At 40.1% G+C, this 20,778-nt stretch overlaps 1 protein-coding gene across 1 annotated transcript in view; it reads left to right on the top strand.

The window, feature by feature from the left end:
- The window catches only part of LOC126212753 (pre-mRNA 3' end processing protein WDR33), a 183,996-nt gene that overhangs the window by 131,665 nt on the left and 31,553 nt on the right, over window positions 1-20,778 (top strand). Inside the window, exons 9-13 of the mRNA XM_049940161.1 lie at window positions 3,787-3,932; window positions 4,426-4,504; window positions 11,008-11,184; window positions 13,924-14,190; window positions 17,385-17,608. Of these exons, the coding sequence (XP_049796118.1) occupies window positions 3,787-3,932; window positions 4,426-4,504; window positions 11,008-11,184; window positions 13,924-14,190; window positions 17,385-17,608 (893 nt within the window). The remainder of the gene's footprint in view (window positions 1-3,786; window positions 3,933-4,425; window positions 4,505-11,007; window positions 11,185-13,923; window positions 14,191-17,384; window positions 17,609-20,778) is intronic.

Here is a 20,778-nt window from a genome sequence, read left to right as displayed (position 1 = left end):
CGAGCTAGGTGGTGCAGTGGCTAGCACACTGGACTCGCATTTGGGAGGATGACGGTTCAATCCCGCGTCCGGCCATCCTGATTTAGGTTTTCCGTGATTTCCCTAAATCGTTCCAGGCAAATGCCGGAATGGTTCCTTTGAAAGGGCACGGCCGGCTTCCCACCCCGTCGTTCCCTAATCCGATGAGACAGATGACTTCGCAGTTTGGTCTCTTCCCCCAAAACGACCCCAACCCAAACTGTATTGTGCCGATTTCCTGTCTGCGCCAAACAACTCTCACTTTGAGATGTTCCTTTACTGACAGTGAGAAACCCTGTATTACATCTTTCCTGATTTTGGGCCCTTGTATCATTCTGTCAGGCTACTCCGGTATGCTGCACAGAAAAGTGTTACCACAGTGCGTAATGCATACATATGATTAACACTTTGTGCTTGGACACAGCTCAGGTCATGGCACTGTGTTCGAAGAACTGCTCCTGCCTGTATCATGGCCTGTGAATTTCATGATGCACTCAGAAACTGAAATAGTTTCACATAAAAACAATGTGTGGGCATCTCGCTACCTGTCCCTTGACAGGTGCTGGCCTGTGTTGTCAGTTTACAGAATTACTTCGATAAAAGCAGTAGTATAAAAAAAACATCCAAAGTTGCAAATTTCACTTTTTTTATAATTAGTATTATTCATTCGGTGACCACAGTAGAGTCCTGTTAATCCAAACTAATTGGGACTGGACCTTGTTCAGATTACCAATTTGTTCGGATTAGCTGGAATTACGGTGACAAATTTCTAGAATGAAGTATACCAAGCAGATAAGTAGGTACACCATGGTAACAAATGGGAACAAGTGTGGGAACAATGGCTCACTCTCACACCCTGCCCTTTTTGTTGTGCATTGTTGAGACCTTTGTAGTGTTTGAGGTCAGTGCACTGCCAGTTGGCTCACAAAGCGCTTGGTTATGTTAGCTATCGATTGCTGGCACGCGTAACAGTTGTATTGTATTCGTTCAGATGTAGTGGTATATGTATTTTCGTCCTGAGTAAACAGAAACATACAGCGTTAACTCTCAAAGAAAATCTGAATGCTTTGAAGCGGATAGACAATGGTGAGAATGTATCTAAACTGGCGACGGAACCGGGTGTTGGTAAAGCAACCATTTGTGAACGGAAGAAGAACCGAATGAAGCTTGAACAGTCCTGTGCAACATCTTCCCAAAAACCACTAGAAATTTGGCAGACTTTGAAACAATCCCAGTACGATAAAGTGGATGGAGCTCTTTTCCTTTGGTTTACGCAGGAAAGAGAAACGGGAAATCCTTTGAGTGGAGCACTGGTTCAGGAGAATGCTGCTTACCTGGACAAGTTAATGAATGGTGATGAGTCTTTTAGTGCGAGTACAGGTTGGTTGGACAGATTCGAAAAACGTCATGGAATCAGTCAGCTAGCAATTACTGGAGAGAAGCTTTCTTCTGACAGTGATCCAGAGAAGGAATACTTGCGTGAGTTTGAAAAAATGATAAGAGAGGGAAAGTATTCTCACCAACAAATTTATAACGCTGACGAGACTGGCCTTAATTTTAGGGCATTGCCAACAAAAAGCTTTGGCATCAAAAGCAGAAGACCATGCTCCTGGTTTTAAAATGTGCAAAGATCATGTGACTTTATTAGTGTGCAGCAACGCTGCTGGTAATCACAAGCTTTTTTTATTGCTGATCGGCAAGTCTGCTAAGCTCAGAGCTTTCAAAAACTGCTACACAGAGTCCCTGATCGTATATTATCGCAACCAGAAAAAGCATGGATGGACGGTAAGCTGTTCAAAGAATGGTTTCACGGCCAGTTTGTTCTCTCTGTTCGACCATTTTCTAAGGAAAATCATTTGTCTCCCGTGCAATCCTTTTGACTGATAATGCACCATCGCACCCAAGCATTGAGGAATTATGTGATGGAGAAATTGTGGCGAAGTTTTTGCCGCCGAATGTTACACCACTTCTACAGCTGATGGACGAGAGTGTACTGCAAACATTAAAACTGATTTACGGAAAACAATTTTTAAGAATGCTAGTCAAACATGATAGCATTCCTTTAGTGGTCAAAATAAAGAAGACCAATGCGAAGGATGTTGTTTATTGGGCCGCTGAGGCGTGGCAGAATATTTCAGAAAATACTCTGAGAAAATCTTGGAGAAAACTAGGGACGTCTCTTAAATTTCAGGACAACTTAGTTGAAAATGAAGAGGAAAATCTACTACAAATGATACAGACAATCCCTGGATGTGAAGAAGCTAGTGAAGGAGACTTAGATGAGTGGATAACAGTGGATGGGGCATGTGTGGAGAACCTTACTGATGCTGATTTAGTTGCTGCTGTGACTTGAGACCAATAAGAAGTGGATTGCTGTGACGGAAGTGACAATGAGCCTGAGAGTAACAAAGGAGAGCTGGTGCCACACAGTGATGCAGCAGAAGCCCTTGACCTTACACTATATTATTTGGAGCAAAAGCCCACTGCTACAACTGCCGATTTGATGTTTACGAGATGATGGCGCAACTATGCGTCACATAACAGACTGTCTTCATTACGCCAAAAAACTATGACTGAGTTTTTGTCATCAAAAAAGTAGTGATAAAATGTCGACTGTGTTTTTAGTAAGTTTGACAGCTTTTATTTCATTTTTATACTCCGTTTAAACCTAATGTTTTCTTGCCAATTTTTAAATACCTGTTTACTGTACTGTGTAAATTAAAATAGTGTGTATGTACAGCAGTTTACCGCACAGTTTTCCATACTTAGACTAACATTTTTCATGTTCGGATTAGCCGAATGTTCAGATTACCAGGGTTCGGTTTAGCGGGACTCTGCTGTATTTATAACTGTATGCATTGTAACCGTTCGTTTGCACATTTTCGACATGGATTTTGCATTTTGGGAAATACTATTTTTTGCTATGTCATATTGATTTGAAAATGGGTCCCGGCCCAAAACTAGTCATGCTGTTGTGACTGACTGAGCCATTTTGTGCTTACTTTGTCGTGAGATTCTTGTGTGCACTCATTTGGTTTTGATGTTTTCTGTAATTCTGGTACAAATGTGTTGTGTTTTTTGAGTGAGTAAGAAATCTGGAAACACTATAGGAAGAATTCTTGATTGGAGGGAGAAACATCTGACAGGAAACAGTCTGAGGAAACTGGTGAAGAACTCTTTCAGAAAGGCACACCACACTAACTCAAGACATTTTTTCCGATGCAACTATCAGCAACAGGCTTGTAGGCTGACACTTTTCTGATAAAATTCCTGCAACTGAGGTGAAGCAGTGTCCAACAAAGGTTTGCTGGAGTTGTCTGGAGAAGACGAAACAATCTACTGGCAAAGTAAGCAGGAAAGAAACACACTGATATTGTCCTGAATGCAACCTACTTCTCTGCACACCACAGTGTCTCAGACTTTTCTATACAAAAGCCATTTATGTGTGAAATTGCTCAAGAGCTCACCTCACTTTTTTTTTTTTTTTTTTTTTTTTTTTTTTTTTTTTTTTTTTTTGGGGGGGGGGGGGAGATGGTTCATAGTTATACTTTCTGTCGTTGTTATTGTGAAGTTTGTAATCTGTTGCAGAAATAAAATAAAGATGAAAAATAAACCTTGAAGCTTAGTCTTTTTTATTGTGAGTTGTCCCTTAAGATTTCTCAAACAGTGACGTGCGTGTTAAATAATGCTGTAAGTGGGAGGGCCTACAATTTTCCAGTTGAAGGGACCTCAGAGTGTTAATATGTGTTGTGGGTGATTCTGTTGCAGATGAGCCAGCAGTGATTCCCGGCATGGGTCCAGAGGACAAGGTGGAGACGACCGATGGGACAACGCCAGCTCCTGCGGCCGCTTCTCAGATCCCCGGCCTCGACTTTGAGGGTGTCGAGGACAGGCATCGGCAGCTGCACAAAAAGGTGATACACATTTGTCTGAATTCAACTGAAATTTTTCATTAAGAGTTTTATGTATGGCAGTAATCATACCTACTTCAAATGCAACTGAACTAATGTGTTTCATTAATGTATGGTGTGGATATTTGAATTCAGGTTGTTATTTGCCTGTACTCTCAAAAATATACAACTGTTTTCTTCTTGTATTTCATTGTTTAAGGCTTGTTTAGTGGTGGGATTCTTGATGCTTTATTTCTGCTGCAGTATAATTATTTGGTTTCATGTTTAGACAGAAAACACTACTTGTTACTGCAAATACATTTTGCTGCCCACACTAAGTAAAATGTTTAATATGTTTTCTTAAATGCTTTATTTATATAGAAGTATGTCTTAGATTTCAATGTCATGCCTAGCAGGTACTGTTTTTAATACAGAACTTGTGTTTTATACAACTACACATGAGCTATTTATTTGCATTTGCCAGCAGCTCTAATAAAGTTGTAATATCTGTTCTAAGGTTCCATACTCAAAGCCAATTCCACGCAACTTCCAAGCACAGTGGAATGAGACTAAACTCAATCATGAAGATGGGATGGGTAAGAAAATTAGTCTAGATATTACTACTAATTACAGTTAGATAATTATTGTTGTAATCTGTAAGCATATGTAATACCTCGACAATCGAGTATTGCATATAAACTGTAGTATGAATGTTTATTTCTTGACACAGTTGGTTGCTCTATTGTTAGCCACCATACTAAAATTAATTTTCAATTGTCCTTACTTTTTCATAAACCAAACAGTTTCTCTCTAATCCACTTTAAGTTTTCTTTTTCATTTTGGTGTATGTGATTGTAGGCTTATTATGTGGTAATTTTTATATATCAACTATTGCTTCCTTTGGAAGTGTAATAATTGTATTCTAAGGACATGCAATTTATCTAGGAAGGAGATTGCTTACAAAAGACTTATCCATATGATTCTTGGGTACAGTTCATTACTCTTAACCTGCTACATTTGTGAAAGCAACAGGAAATACTACAGCAAGATTGTGTGATTCACCTCTAGTTAGTGTTGTCACTGTTAGTGAATTTTAGAAATGCTCAACAAATTCCAGTCAGAGGTGAAACTTTCATTACCATGCACATCACAGTAGGGCATACTCAGTTCTAAAAGCATACATTCAGAGGTGACCCCAGAAACATACTGCATTGTCTCTCATGACTCGTGTGATAACCGTGTTGATATTCTTAAAAGGATACATTGCTACTCACAATATAGAGGGAACGAGTCACAGGTAGGCACAACGGAAAGACTGCCATACATTTTATGAAGGGGTGTCAGTAAGTAATACAACACTTTTTTTTCTGAGGGCAGGTTATTCCCTGCTCTTTTGGCTGCAAAACCCCATTTTTCAACATAATCTCTGTTCAGTGTGACTGCTTTAGGCCATCTTACTGGGAAGCCCCTTATGCCCACATGATACCACTATATTGGTCATCAGAGCCAACATCTTGCTGTATCAATAATTTCCCACAGAGGGCACCCTTTATTGGGCCAAACAGATGGAATTCAGAAGATGCGAGATCTGGGCTGAAGGATGGATGAGGGAGAATAGTTCAACAAAGCTATCTTAGCTCCTCTTGGGTGTGCACACTTGTTTGAGTTCTTGCATTGTCATGGAGGAGGAAATGTTCATTTGCATTTTTGTGAAGACAAACATGCTGAAGTTGTTTCTTCAATGTCCTGAGGGTAGCACAATACACTTCAGGGTTGGACTGTCGCACGTCGAGGGGGGCATCAAACAGAATAATACCTTCAGAGGCCCAGAAGATCATCTCGATGACTTTACCGGTGAGGGTACGGCCTAGAACTTTTTCTTTGGAGGAGGTGTGTCGTGGTGCCACTTCACGGATTGCAGTTTCGTTTTCCGGTTCGACGTGACAAACACACGTCTGATCACCTGTGACGACGTTTGACAAAAAATTGTCGTGATTGTCCTCGTAACACCCGAGCAGTTCTGCACGGACGATCCTTCGTTACTCCTTACGGTCTTCTGCTTGGCAGCGTGGAAACCGGTGAGTGCACACCTGTGAGTACCCCCACCGGTGGACGAGTGTATCAGCACTACCAACAGAGACTCTCATTTATGCAGTCATGTGTTTGACTGTGATCTGTCAAACAACTCGAATCAGAGTGACTACTTGTTCCACTATTACAGGAGTCACAGCTGTATGCGACCAGCCAGCATACAGGTGGTCAGACCGGTTTCCACGACTTTGTTGTGGTGGTAGCAGACACACCGCCCAATTGCTCACGGTGCTTTTGTTCACTACCAGGTATCTGTAGACATTCTGCAAGCACCTATGAATATGTGCACTGCTCGGTTTTCCATCAAAAGAAACTCAATGACACCTCTCTGTTTGGAATGCACCTCAGTTACATACAACATTTTCATTGCTACGTATAGTGCTGCCACCTGTTGGAATGTCAGGGAACTATAGGGGCTGAAATGTGATTATTCCATGATATGCCACAACAAATTCTGCATTTTTTCATCTAAAATTGGCCAAGTTAAAAAAACGTGTTGCATTTATTGTTGAGAGCCCCTTGAAGCTTTCAACCAAAAGCCCCTCTTCTGAAGTACTAAATACACACACATTCGCACAGACACAACTCACGCTCATGTGATTGTTGTCTCTGGCTGCTGTTATAATATTGTTGTTATTCCTTACTGTATTTTCCATTGTTTAATGACCATGATGTCATTGTGGGAGATATTAGAAATTCTACAGAGACTTTGTGACTGTTGGTCTTCTCTTGCATCATCCACAAGAGAACAAAATGGATGGAAGTGAGAAGTCCCCTTACCTTATTTACTCGAATCTAAGCCGCACTTTCTTTCTGGTTTTTGTAATTCAAAAAACCGCCTGCGGCTTAGAATCGGGTGCAAAGTAAGCGGAAGTTCTGAAAAATGTTGGTAGGTGCCACTACAACTAACTTCTGCCATCGACTATATGTAGCGCTACACAGGCATGCTTTGCAGGCACAAAGATAAATACTGGCGCCAAAACCTCTGTGTCAGTAAATAAATTAAAAGAAAAGGTAGAAGAATGTAAACATTATGCCATGTATTCTTTCGTGTTTGCTGCTATCTCATTTAAATCCTGTCTGCCTAATAAACTACGAAACTAGAGTGAGACAACAGCAAACACGGAAAAATATACATATCGTGTCATGTTTATATTCGTATTATTCTTATGTTGAATAGTGATACAGTCAGAAATGAAGCACGGCAACTGACTAGATTTTTAAATCTAAGATGAATCTAATTTCTGTGCAAAATGTAATTTACTAAAGAGGCGTTGCAAAGATTTTCAAATGGAGAAAATTTTTCACTAAACTCTCGTTCAGAACATCTTCTATCATACACAGTCTGTTATTTGGTTATTGTTGATCATTATCAAAGAAAGCTGCAGTATAAGTAATAACAAATAGCTGTCTCTTGCCATTGTTTCGCTTATGAGACAATTCCTCTCTCTCTCTCTCTCTCTCTCTCTTTTTTTTAAAAAAAGCCGTGGTAGCACGCACAAAAGCAAGCCATGCCACGAGCGGCGACAGCTCGTAAACACTCATTATCAGAATGCGACAAACAGTGCATGACACAGTACAGTAATGCATTTTCAGCTTAGAGCGACATAAACACCTATAACAAAGATAACAGCACTTATCAGATCAAAGCAAAATAAGCAATCAATTCAAACCAGATGAAGCATGTGAAAAAGGAAGGGCACTCGTATAAATACGCACAGAGCGCCTGACACATAGCAATTTCTACTTGGTAAAGCTTAACTGTTAAGCTATCAACTCACACCAAACTACTGTAGCTGTATCTTCATCCATTCGACCACAATTGTGTCTCATGTTACAATGAACCAACTTTGTTTCGATTCGGAGGTGTGGACTAAAACTTTTCTCTCCCCTCGAATTTCGAGTCTCAAATTTCAGGTGCAGCTTAGATTCGAGAAATTTTTTTTTTTTCCTTGATTTTGAGTCTCATTTTTCAGGTATGGCTTAGATTCGAGTAATTACGGTAATCTGAGGTTAGAAATCTTAAGCTAAAATATACGATTTCAGTCGTTCCTTTCATGCCTCCCTGCCTCCTGCTGTCCACTGCCAGTTGGAGCCCAGAGCTTCCTTCAGTTCGGATGGTCTTCCTTGTGATCATCTTTCTCTGGGACCCCTGCCTTTGACCATCTTCTGTAATTTCTTTGTGTGATACATCCTGCCCATTTTCATTTTAGAGCCTTTACCCTTTGTGCAACAACCTGAACCTCTCTGAGGCCTAGGAGTGATCTTTCCATAATTCTCTGAGCTGTTGGAAGTTAATAAAAAACAGGTTTAAAATTCGTTTCATGGCCATGTTACTATGGGAAGAACACACTGTTTAAAAACAACCTTCTCGTAAAAGTTTGTTGGCATATTAGATTTAAAAACATTTGCATATCTTCCATAGGCCCCCCAACATACCTTTATTCAGCAAAAAATTTCAGGTTTTAAGTCTTCTGGGATATCAGTTAACTCACTCAGATAGACATATTTGTTAACAGTTTTAAATCGGTTGTTGTTCAGTATTATTTATTTTGCTGTTACCCAGTTGTGCTTAACAGTTGTGTTGGACAGATTTATCTGAAGGCTTACTTTCTTGGAACTGTATAGTAAATCTTTCATAGAGGACTGCAGTTCCATTGTATTGTTTGCTATGACTACTAAATTAGCTGCAAATTTTGTTAGTGAGCCTCTTCTCATTTCTTCTAATTCCACTTTCTTTCCAAATAATTTTGGCAGAGTCATATCAGTAACAGCTGTAAATAGGTTTGGGGATGCAGCATCAGCCTACTTTATTTCTTTTCCAATTGAAAATTCACTCGTGTTTTCTTTTGCTGACAGGAGGCATTAAGGTATTGTAGGTGTTACATAATAGGTTTATGTAACTTGTTTCCACACCTATTGTGATCAGTGCCTGTGTAAAGGCAGTGTGGCTTAAAGAATCAAAAACTGTTTTACAGTATATAAAAACCACGTACAGTGGCATTTTATGTTCATTGGCTCAAATAATTACTTCATGTAAGGTGTGTATTTGGTCAATTGTGCTGTAACGACTGTGGTTTTCATATAACGGCTGTGGAGTCTGCCTTGTTCTATGCATTTTGCGTTTTTGACAATAATATTCTCATGATTTTAGGAGCTGTAACTACACATGATGCATGATTCCTTTATCTTTGAGCTGAGGTGTTAACCATGTTTGCACTGTGCCCAAAAATAAGAATTCATGTATCCTTAAAAATGTGCTGAATGTAAGATAGGTTCCTTTCCTACTCTTGAAAGTAATGGGGATTTTCCTTGGAGTAGAAAACAGCAATTCTCCCATGTGAACTGCAATATACCACAAATTTGTGAGAAAGTAATGCTCACAAGCAAGACATGGCATTTGGAAATTGAGCCAGAAAGGCATGACACGCTGCAACTCACTGCACTGTGTCATTGTCAGATAGATCACTAACATGAGTCTGAATACTTTTGTTTTCCAATCTTTTTAAAGTGGTCACACTTTGTTGACCAAAGTATCTGAAGTTCAGCTGCTCTTTTAAAATGGATTTTATTGAGGATGGCTCAGTTTGAATGATGGAGGCGCACTTATCCTCTCACATTTTCATACGTCTTGACACTTAGATTTGAGACTTTACGTAGTTCCTGTTATGCTGAATAGTGTATTAGGCAGTAAGTTCCCTCTAATGTACCCAGCTAACTGCACGGTTTTCAGATTTCTCCCTTTCATGTTTGTGTGTTGAAGATCATTCCCAAAAGTTTATTTCCAGATGTTACATTGAATTCCTCTACTTCTGTATCCATCTGGTTTTTTCCACAACAGTGCTGATTTGGGGATTTTCCACCTTTGATATGAAGAACATGCTCTGCAAGCTTCAGTATTCTTTCTGAAACTATTTTCTTTTGGTTACATAACAGCTTCTTCTCAGCAACTCATCATTTAACATATGGTCGTGATAACTGATCTTCAGAGTTCATCTCGGACATCGTCGGTGTAAAAGACTGAGCTTGTATGCCGATTTTACTGACATTTCCGGGTCTCACATGTATATTTGGCCATTTTTAGGATGATAGAAGACTGCTGTTGAAGCTTTGTGGACATACCTATAGAGTTTAACTACTGCACGGATCACATTCATTGGGCGACTGCAGAAGCTTTCCCGTTTTTGCTGCTGATGTGTGTATCTATGTCCCTGTTATTACAGATAATGCTACCAAGATCAAGGAATTCGTCAACATATTTACGTTGCACTGTAAATTGGATAGATACATTTCCACTTTTATGCACACTGTTTGTTTTATCACCATTTGTTTTTAGCCCTACAGAACTGGCCATTCCCTCCATCTTGTAAACCTTGTGATGTTTCTGCCAGAAGAAAGATGTTATCAGCAAAATCCAGACCCATAAGGGTTGATTATTCATCCTAACGTATGCCAGTGTTGGAGTTGTTCATACTTTCTCACATGAAATCTATGACAGATATATCTGTGAAACAGTCCAAAAGAAAAGCACATTTCTCTCATTCGAACAGGGTAACTTAACAAGGTGCCGGTTTGCCAAAGTGACTGCTAAATACACTCGTTATCTCTGTCACTGTTTTCCCTCCTGTGGTCAAGCGACTAATCACTCCTAAACATTGCCACTGTATCTGCTCACATGAGCCACAACTTCACAACTGAAACGATGCGGTACTGACATCAATGCTTTTTGTCAACTTCGAAGCAGGAATGTTGATGAAACAACTGTTCATCCCCAATTGTATAAAATCGAGAAGAGATTTCTCAGGCACTCTGTAGGTATGAACATGTCGGAAACTGTTTCACTTGGTGTGTTTCCTGTTTGCTGGTGGCTTTTTTTCCTATCAGGTAGCTTAGTTCTAATATGTGCTGTTGTGTTTATCATCTCTCCTTTAGCAATACACACAATCAGCTATACTTTTGTCAAGTTCGTTTATATTGATATAACATATTTGTGTAATTTTTCAAGCAGACGAAGACAGTGACGGCGAAGAGGGCTGGCGAAACAGGCGGGGGGGATCCGCCAAGGACCCCATCAGCGAGGTCATCTCGCAGATCATGGAGACGAACCCTCCACCCGGGGTGGTGCCCCTGTCACAGCTGCAGCCACAGGCTATCCTCATCTACGGCAAACTCATTCCCGTCGAAGGTGAGTCGCCTCATTAATCTGTCACACGGCAGTTCTCAGAAACGAGGCAGTCGGGCTAACACTACTTGTTACAATACAGTGTCACTTTCATTGTTTTTGTTTGTTTGTAGCTGTAACTCTGGTTTACGGGAAGACTAACTCACGAACTGGCTCTCCTCAATTTCCTTCAGTTACAGCGTTTTAATCTGTCTGTACATCAATTTTATACAGCAGTCTGACAAAAAAAAATCATGCTTGAACATTAGGGTGCTGTTAAGTACAAACATTTCCAAATAATCATTGTGATAACCGGAAGCTGAGTAGATAATGTAGAAGTCTTGCAGTAGCAATGTCACTGGTTTGAATGTCACTAGTGGCAACTATTTTTTGACATGAAAAGTCTGTTCACTCATTGGTGGAACTTTCTTGTGTGACTGAATAACGTCCAATTTGACTCGATAATAATTGCAAGACTAATAATGCATAAACAACGATTGAGCTCACAAGGGTTAAATCATGTCTGTACATGTTTGTCACACAGTATTTGTTTCGACGTCATTTTATGAGTGTATCACATGTGCATGATTGTTATGAATTAGTTTTGTTAAGGTTATAAATAAGTGTAGTGTGGGAAAGCATTTAGTTAGGACATTGATTCAGGAGTCATTGTGAAGAGCTTGTGGATCTCTACTGGGACCCAAAATGAGACAATATAAATATTTGAGGGAATGTCGGTGAAAAGTAGGTACTAAATTGAAAATTAGAAAATAATGAAAGATGTCATTCATAAATGTGCTCAGAATTAAAAAACTCTAGTCAGAGGAAAGTTTGCACCAAAAGGAATGAAAAAGCCAAAAAATTCCGGTGCCGAGAGAATGCGGCAGTTAGGAAAGAAAAAAAGGGAATAAAGCAATTACATAGCTTGTGCAGCTAGAATTAATCTATTCTTTAACTATTATACACGCTTCTCTACATAACCATTATATTATCTAAAAACAAAGATGATGTGACTTACCGAACGAAAGCGCTGGCCGGTCGATAGACACACACAAACAAACACAAACACACACACAAAATTCAAGCTTTCGCAACAAACTGTTGTCTCATCAGGAAAGAGGGAAGGAGAGGGAAAGACGAGAGGATGTGTGTGGATGGATATGTGTGTGTGTGTGTGTGTGTGTGTGTGTGTGTGCGAGTGTATACCCGTCCTTTTTCCCCCCTAAGGTAAGTCTTTCCGCTCCCGGGATTGGAATGACTCCTTACCCTCTCCCTTAAAACCCACATCCTTTCGTCTTTCCCTCTCCTTCCCTCTTTCCTGATGAGGCAACAGTTTGTTGCGAAAGCTTGAATTTTGTGTGTATGTTTGTGTTTGTTTGTGTGTCTATCGACCTGCCAGCGCTTTCGTTCGGTAAGTCACATCATCTTTGTTTTTAGATATATTTTTCCCACGTGGAATGTTTCCCTCTATTATATTAACCATTATATTAAAGATATTGGTAATTAAATTACATATTAATAAAATACACTTGTGATGATTGCATTCTGACGTTTTCACGGAAAAACTAAAGCATGGACCCAAATTGTGCATATATAATTTTTTTCTTTTATTTCGTTTTCATGTTTGCTTACAAATGGAAATAGATATTAACATATATTGAATCATATTTTTTAATAAAATTTATATCTTTTTACTTCTAATCGCTAATTGCATGAAAGCCCATGTATTTGCGATAAATGGAAATTTGATATAAAAATGTGGATCATCAAACAATAAATGAAATACTCATTTGAAGAGACCAAACAGAATTATTGATGTATGTAACTATTTTTCACTAACAATGAGGCATTTTGCACCTCTGCATCAAATTTTAAATTATTTTTGGAAGACCTGTAATTAAAAATAAAAAGAGGTTATTTTTATTGCAAAATTTTGATTTAATATTTGTTAATTAACATTTCCATTTGATAATAAAATATAGAACCAAAATAAAAACAAGAATCACAACTAGTGAGATTGGTACTAGTGACATTACAATTACAAAACTTTTATACAACACACTCACCTACTTGTGTTTATAGAAAATGTTTACTACTTAACATCTCTCGAAAATCTTCAGATCTCATAAGATGATTGTTTTGAGAGTTGCATTACACTGCTTTAGGAAACTGATGTCCTAAGCTTCAAATTGGCCCACCCAGATAGCTGCACTTGTTAGTATGCCACTTCTGGGATTAAGGGAGGCACACCAGCCCCGGATCAAATCCACTCGGTAGGGTAATGACAAGGACCAATTTGCTGGCTAACCTGGATATGATCCTTAGGCGTTTCCTCACATCTGACTAGGTGAATACCTGGCTGGTACCCATGTTCCACTTCAGTTACACAATTTGCAAACTTTTTGAAAATCATTGTATCACTTTTACACGGGATAATACTGGATACTGGCAGATGGGGCACAAAATTCCGTCCAGCAGGGAAGGGATGGCGACAGGAAGCACATCCGTCCATCCTCCGCCACTAACATTGTCAAATCCAAAGTAGTATGCTGACGTAGTGAAGACACAGGATAAGGCCAGCTAAGAAAGAAAAAAAAAATGTCCTAAGCTTCGAATCCTGTAAATATGAATAAAACTGAAGAGAGCCAGTTTCTGAAATCTCCTGTTAGACTGAATCATAGGTTTTGAAGACCTCTCACTTGACTGTGGTGTAAAGAGAAGACAGTAAACTGTCACAACTAAATTGTGAAAATGGCATTGCAGGTAACCCCGTGCTGTTGGAAGCGATCCAGCAAGGCGGCGAAGCCCTCCGCAGGCTGATCGACTCCGGCGAGATCGAGGAGCTACAGGACGTGATGCCGCACAACGACGATTCCCCCGCACTGGGTGGCAATGCACGTGGCTCCAACACTGTGTCTGCGGCAGTCGTGACACCTCGCGCCTACCCGCGGAAGCCCGAGTACAGGGAGCCCGTCGCAGACCGGTCGGTTAACGATTCTGACCGAGATGAGACCAGCAACGACTCCTATCGTAAGTTTGTATTCCTTTTTGTTTCAAAACCAATTTTTTTAATCAGTTAATGTCAGTGTCTTTTAAGTAATGATGCAGAAAGTAGTGCAGAAATTATAGAGATACAACTGTAATTTGTTGGGCGGGTTTACTCAATGGGCGAGTCTCAAAAAAGCAGAACTGAGAAATATTTTAAAGAATCCAAAGACCATCATTGATTCAGGGCTGCTTGGCCATGTGTATACGGAGTTCTCATACTTAAACAATTAACAGAAAAAATGAAGGGGAGCGAACAGTCCATTTAACATTCGTGTTTGTAAAAAATGTATATGACACGGTGAGATTAAGTAAGTTGTGGCCCAGCATGAGGTGTAATAGTGCCTTAAATGTTACATTAATGCAGTTAAAGTCTGATATTGTGGAAACATTGGCTCGGTGAAAGTGGGTGATGATTTACCAGAGGAATTCCAAATTAGGGAAGGGCTTTGACAGGATGGCCCATTGTCACTTAAAAATTTATTTGAAGCAAGTGTTAAGCACTCGGAGAAGTAATTAATTGCCCGAGGAAGTGTCAGTGGGAGATGATAAAATATACCCATTTCTGTTTGTCATTGACTATTTGATAATTGCAAAAGGTTGTGACAACTCTAGCTGTATGCTGAGGAAGCTGTTTGAAGAATATGACAAGTAGGGCTTAAAAATGAAAAAGAAAATTGAATAACAGCCACAGCGTTCAGAGACAACAGTGGCCATATGTGTGTCTCTCACGCATGTGTGAATATGTTTCTTCATATGATGGATTTCTCCGGAAACTGAGCAGTATCCAACAGTATGCTTTTCATTGTGTCTGTCTGCCGCTCAACACTTCATGTATGAGGTGAGTAGCAACCTATCCTAATGTGTATTCTTATTGTTTTCCATTGCAGATTTTCCATGGAGAAAATTGAGTACATGATGGTGGGTAGTGATTAACTGTTTGATTAGATGCTGGGAATTTTAGTATTAAATGTTGCTCTTCTTTTAAATATCTGTGTGTAACTATACCTACAAATGGAGAGGAAAAAAGGGAAACAACTAATGAGTCAGTGTGGGGCACATAAAGAGAATAGAGTGGAGGTGGGTGGGATATGTAACCAAGAGGATGGGTGGCAGATGGGGTGAGGAAGTTCTCTGCTGGACTCCCTATAGATAGGTGAGGAAACACCAAGATGATGGCATGATGGGATGTGGTTAGATGACGTCACAACACTTTTGGAAAAGGGGAAACTGTAGACGGGAATGTGTAGAGAAGTCCGAGGTAAGGTTTTACCCTGCAGTGGATAGCAAATGGTAGTTGCTGATGCTCTAATGAATACTGGAACCTTCCTATACGCACATCAAAAAACGTTTTGCATCACCTCGGTCCAAGAGTTCCGGAACCTGTACAGAAAATTGGAATAGAGATCAACATAAACATCATTTCCACCCTTTTTATTGCTCATAAAAACCACACATTGCGTGCTGTACCACCATAATGCGAAACCTGCAGAGGTGGTGGTCAAGATTGCTGTACACACTGGTACCTCTGATACCCAGTAGAACGTCCTCTTGCATTTATGCGTGCCTATATTCGTCGTAGCATATTATCCACAAGTTCATCGAGGCACTGTTAGTCCAGATCGTTCCACTCCTCAACGGCGATTTGGCGTAGATCCCTCAGAGTTGTAGGTGGGTCACGTCATCCATAAACAGCCCTTTTCAGTTTATCCCATGCACGTTCAATACGGTTCATGTCTGGAGAACATGCTGGCCACTCTTGTCAAGTGATGTCGTTATCCTGAAGGAGGTCATTCACAAGATGTGCACGATAGGGGCACGAATTGTCATCTACGGAGACGAATGCCTCACCAATACGCTGTGATATGGTTGCACTATCGGTCGGATTATGGCATTCGTGTATCGTACAGCCAACATGGTGCCTTCTGTGACCACCAGTGGTGTACATCAGCCCCACATAATGCCACCCCAAAACAGCAGGGAACCTCCACCTTGCTGCAGTTGCTGGACAGTGTGTCTAAGGCGTTCAGCCTGACCGGGTTGCCTCCAAACACATCTCCGACGATTGTGATTGTCTGGTTGAAGGCATATGCGACACTTATCGGTGAAGAGAATGTGATGCCATGCCGGTCCATTTGGCATGTTGTTGGACCCATCTGTACTGCGCTGCATGGTGTCATGGTTGCAAAGATGGACCTCCCCATGGACGTTGGGAGTGAAGTTGCATATCGTGCAGCCTTTTGCACACAGATTGAGTCAATACAACATCCTGTGGATGTACTAAAAGCATTTTTCAACACGGTGGCGTTGATGTCAGGGTTCCTCGGGCAGCCTGAGTGAGGCATGTCATCGACAGCTACTGTCTCTCTGTATCTCCTCCATGTCCAAACAGCATCGCTTTGGTTCACTCTGAGCCGCCTGGACACTTCCCTTGTTGAGAGCCCTTCCTGGCACAAAGTAATAATGTGGATGCGATCAAACCGTGGTATTGACCTTCTAGGTACGGTTGAACTAAAGACAACACGAGCCATGTGCCTCCTTCCTGGTGGAATGACGAACTAATCGGCTCTTGGACCACCTCCGTCTAATAGACGCTGCTCATGCATGCTTGTTTACATCTTTGGGCGGGTTTAGTGACATCTCTGAACAGTCAAAGGGACGGCTGTCTTCAGGAGTTTTGAGAATTGGGGTGATGCAAAACTCTTTTTGATGTTTGTATAAAGAACAAAATATTCAGAATGGCAACAGTCAATTTGTTTGACTTTCTTCATAACTGCTGTCAGTGTTATATTTATATATTCTCCCAGGGCATTGTTCTTCTCCAGATAGGCTGGTGATTTTAGCAGCCCATATCTTTCCATACGCGCAGTTATTTTCTCTCACAAAGTTTGTGTCCCACCTCGAACACACACTCGTACTTTGACGTGGTTCTCCACATGCAAATAAAGTAATGCAATCACACAACATTTGTGGTGTCCCCTATAATAATTTGTTTTATGGTTTCCACTTACGGATGCGTGTCACTCACCTAGAGCGGTATGTGACATCATACACTTTGCAGTGATTTTCTGAGTTGGGATATAAATTTAGTAGATGTCAAAAACATTTTATTAAAAATATTTACTAACTTAGGAATTTTCTTGCCAATTGTGAATAATGGGACTCCAATTTTATTTTAGGTATGGACACCGACCCTCACAACAATACTAGGCACCACGATCCGCTACCGATGCCGGGCACGCGGCAACGGCGGACTCGCTTTAGCGACCTGCCGGCGCCGGACCTGAGCAACGACGACAGCCAACAGCAGATGCAGCGGCCTCAGGACTACGAGATCGAGGAGTTGCCGCACCAGGACAAGGACATGCGGCAGACGCCACTTTCGCACCCACACCAGCACCAGGTGAGGAGTAACGCCTCGTCTTGACATCACTGTGGTCAATGTCAAACAGTTGAAAGAAAACTCTAAGTACTGGGGAAATGAATAGTGACAATTTTAAGAAGCATTTTGTGTTTTGCCTGAGGACTGAGCAACAGAATTCAACAATAGGGATACACACTGTTGACTGATGATGTTAGAGAGAGCCTCTGTTTTGGCTGCATTTAATTCGTAGGGTAATATATTGAACTCCCGAAACTGGTATTCACTGTATTTACAAAACATGCTCCATTTCACTACTGTACTTATGTTTTATTCACTTGAAACTGACAAGATATTTACAAAATTACACTTGAAAGACACTGTAGTTCGTATAAATTGCTTTCAGCTCACTGTCTGCAAGGAATTGGCCAATTCTTTTGTTTCTGTTGTAGATTCACTTTCCTTTTTCTCAAGGTGACCCTTATTTTCCAGAACTTTATTCTGCATATTCTAATAGCAGATCATCACATTTCGTTCTGCTTATAACAGTATACTTCAGGCAGTTTCCCACAATCAGAGCAGCGCTGTAACATAGCTGTTAAGTTATTTAGCCAGTTTGCGGAAGGTTGTCAGTTTGAATCCCACCAGGTGCAATCTACTGTGATCATTACATTAAATCAATTGATTGATTTAAATACCGGGTGATCTAAAAGTCAGTATAAATTTGAAAACTGAATAAATCACGGAATAATCTAGATAGAGAGCTACAAATTGACACACATGCTTGGAATGACATGGGGTTTTATTAGAAACAAAAAAATACAAACATTCAAAAAATGTCCGACAGATGGCGCTTCATCTGATCAGAATAGCAATAATTAGCATAACAAAGTAAGACAAAGCAAAGATGATGTTCTTTACAGGAAATGCTCAATATGTCCACCATCATTCCTCAACAATAGCTGTAGTCGAGGAATAATGTTGTGAACAGCACTGTAAAGCATGCCCGGAGTTAGGGTGAGGCATTGGAGTCGGATGTTGTCTTTCAGCGTCCCTAGAGATGTCGGTCGATCACGACACACTTGCGACTTCAGGTAACCCCAAAGCCAATAATCACACGGCCAGAGGTCTGGGGACCTGGAAGGCCAAGCATGACGAAAGTGGTGGCTGAGCACACGATCACCACCAAACGATGCACACAAGAGATCTTTCACGCGTCTAGCGATATGGGGTGGAGCGGACATCGTACGTTCCAGCAGGTGTTTATCAGCCAGGCTGGGGATGATGCGATTTTGTAACATATCAGCATACCTCTCACGCGTCACGGTAGCAGTTTTGCTGTCCAGCGCCATCTGTCGGACATTTTTGAACTTTTTTTTAATTTTTTTTCCTAATAAAACCCCATGTCATTCCAAGCATGTGTGTAAATTTTTACCTCTCTCTCTACATTATTCCGTGGTTTATTATGTTTTCAAATTTATACTGACTTTTTGATCACCCTGTATATTTGTTTCATTTCTAATCCTTTGCCATGTCATTTTAATCACCATATTTACTTTTTTATTTTCTCTCATTTTTTACTTTCTTGTTTTCATTTTTCACTTTGAATGTATGCCTGTTATGTTATACCTGCCTTTTAACTGGAAGCTGGCCAGTATTCACACCAACTGTACAAACACAACACACTCAGTGCATGACAGGGACCATTCTATTGGAGTACACCTTTCTCAAGCTGCTGATCACAGGCCCTGCATTATCTGTACTCTAGGACAACATTACACTGTCGCACCTGCCTCTCTGGCTAAGCCTCGGTGTTATCTTTTGGTAATATTTGGTTTAACTGTTTCAAAACTTGGCTTTTCATCCATGCATATAGCATTACTACTTCCACATTCATTTCCTGCTGAAATGGCCCTTTCTCTATTTTCAATTGTAAGATTGAGGGCCATTTTTTGTAGGCAATGAACCCAGAAAAAACTAAATTTGAACTTTTTTGTATTCCTGTGTTGTTAAAATTGACAATGACTATTAATCTTTTCATTTTCTATCATGACGATAATGCTAATACTATTCTTCCATTTTTGCTACATTTTGCTCTATGCAGCTGACTAAAATTTATCAAAATTATATTTCATCGAGCGCTTGACTCACTACACATAAAAAGTTTAACTGTTGGAATAAAAGACCTAGGGCATTGTATAGAACAGTTCAACTGTTCTACACTGTCCCGTACTGGACAAACTTCTTTTCCCCATTGTATCCGCTCGTGAGCAATGGCACAACAGAAACAATTCTTATGAAATTATAATGTCTTGTGTTAATAACCATTCAGTGATTGATTGATTCGATAAATAAGTCAAGAAACAAATGTGTGCAGACTCAGTCTTCACAGACACAGCTCAGACAATAGCTGAACAGGCCTACAAGTGCTTTGTAACTGACAGTTTAAGGATTAATATTGCAAAGACACATATTATGTAATTTCAGACAAGCAGTAATGACCTGCTGGGATCAAAAGTAGAGATTAATGCTAATAAATTAAATGAAACATACTCTCTTAAAATTTCATGTTGATTAACAAGATACAATTTAGTTAACACACAGATTAACTAATCGTAAAACTGACTTCAGCATGTTTTTCACTTTGAAGGATCTCTCGTGTATTGAGCTAATAAAGAGAGTGTTGGCTTATTTTGCATGTTTTTGCTGTTGTGGAATTGTCTTTTGGGGAGTGCATATGAAGTTAATAAAGCTTTCTTCAGCAGAAGAAAGCTGTAAGAATATTATTTAAAGTAAATAACTGTACACCATGCAGAAGCCTTCTCAAAGACCTTGGTACTCTTACACTCACTTCACTGTACATTTACTCGTTAATGGTTTTTGTTGATGATGATAAAAAACAGTTTCAGTTGAACTGTGATTTGCACATTCACGTAGAAAATGGTGCAGGAAAGACAAACAAAAGACTCAGTTATTGACAGAACACCTGGAAAATGCAACAAATCTACTAAAGAGGCTACCTACACTAAACTTGTCTGTCCTCTTCTGGATTTTACTGCATGGTGTGAGAGTCTGACCAGATAGGATTGACAGAAAACGGAAAAATTCAAAGGAGGACAGCTCTTTTTGTATTATTGAGAAATAGGGGAAAGTGTGTCACAGATATGATCTACATTTATATCTAATGGCTACCCTACAAATTGCACTTAAAT

The sequence above is a fragment of the Schistocerca nitens genome, chromosome 11 (assembly GCF_023898315.1).
Source record: "Schistocerca nitens isolate TAMUIC-IGC-003100 chromosome 11, iqSchNite1.1, whole genome shotgun sequence".
In the NCBI taxonomy this organism is placed as follows: domain Eukaryota; kingdom Metazoa; phylum Arthropoda; class Insecta; order Orthoptera; family Acrididae; genus Schistocerca; species Schistocerca nitens.
This window is presented reverse-complemented; position numbering and strand designations above follow the sequence as displayed.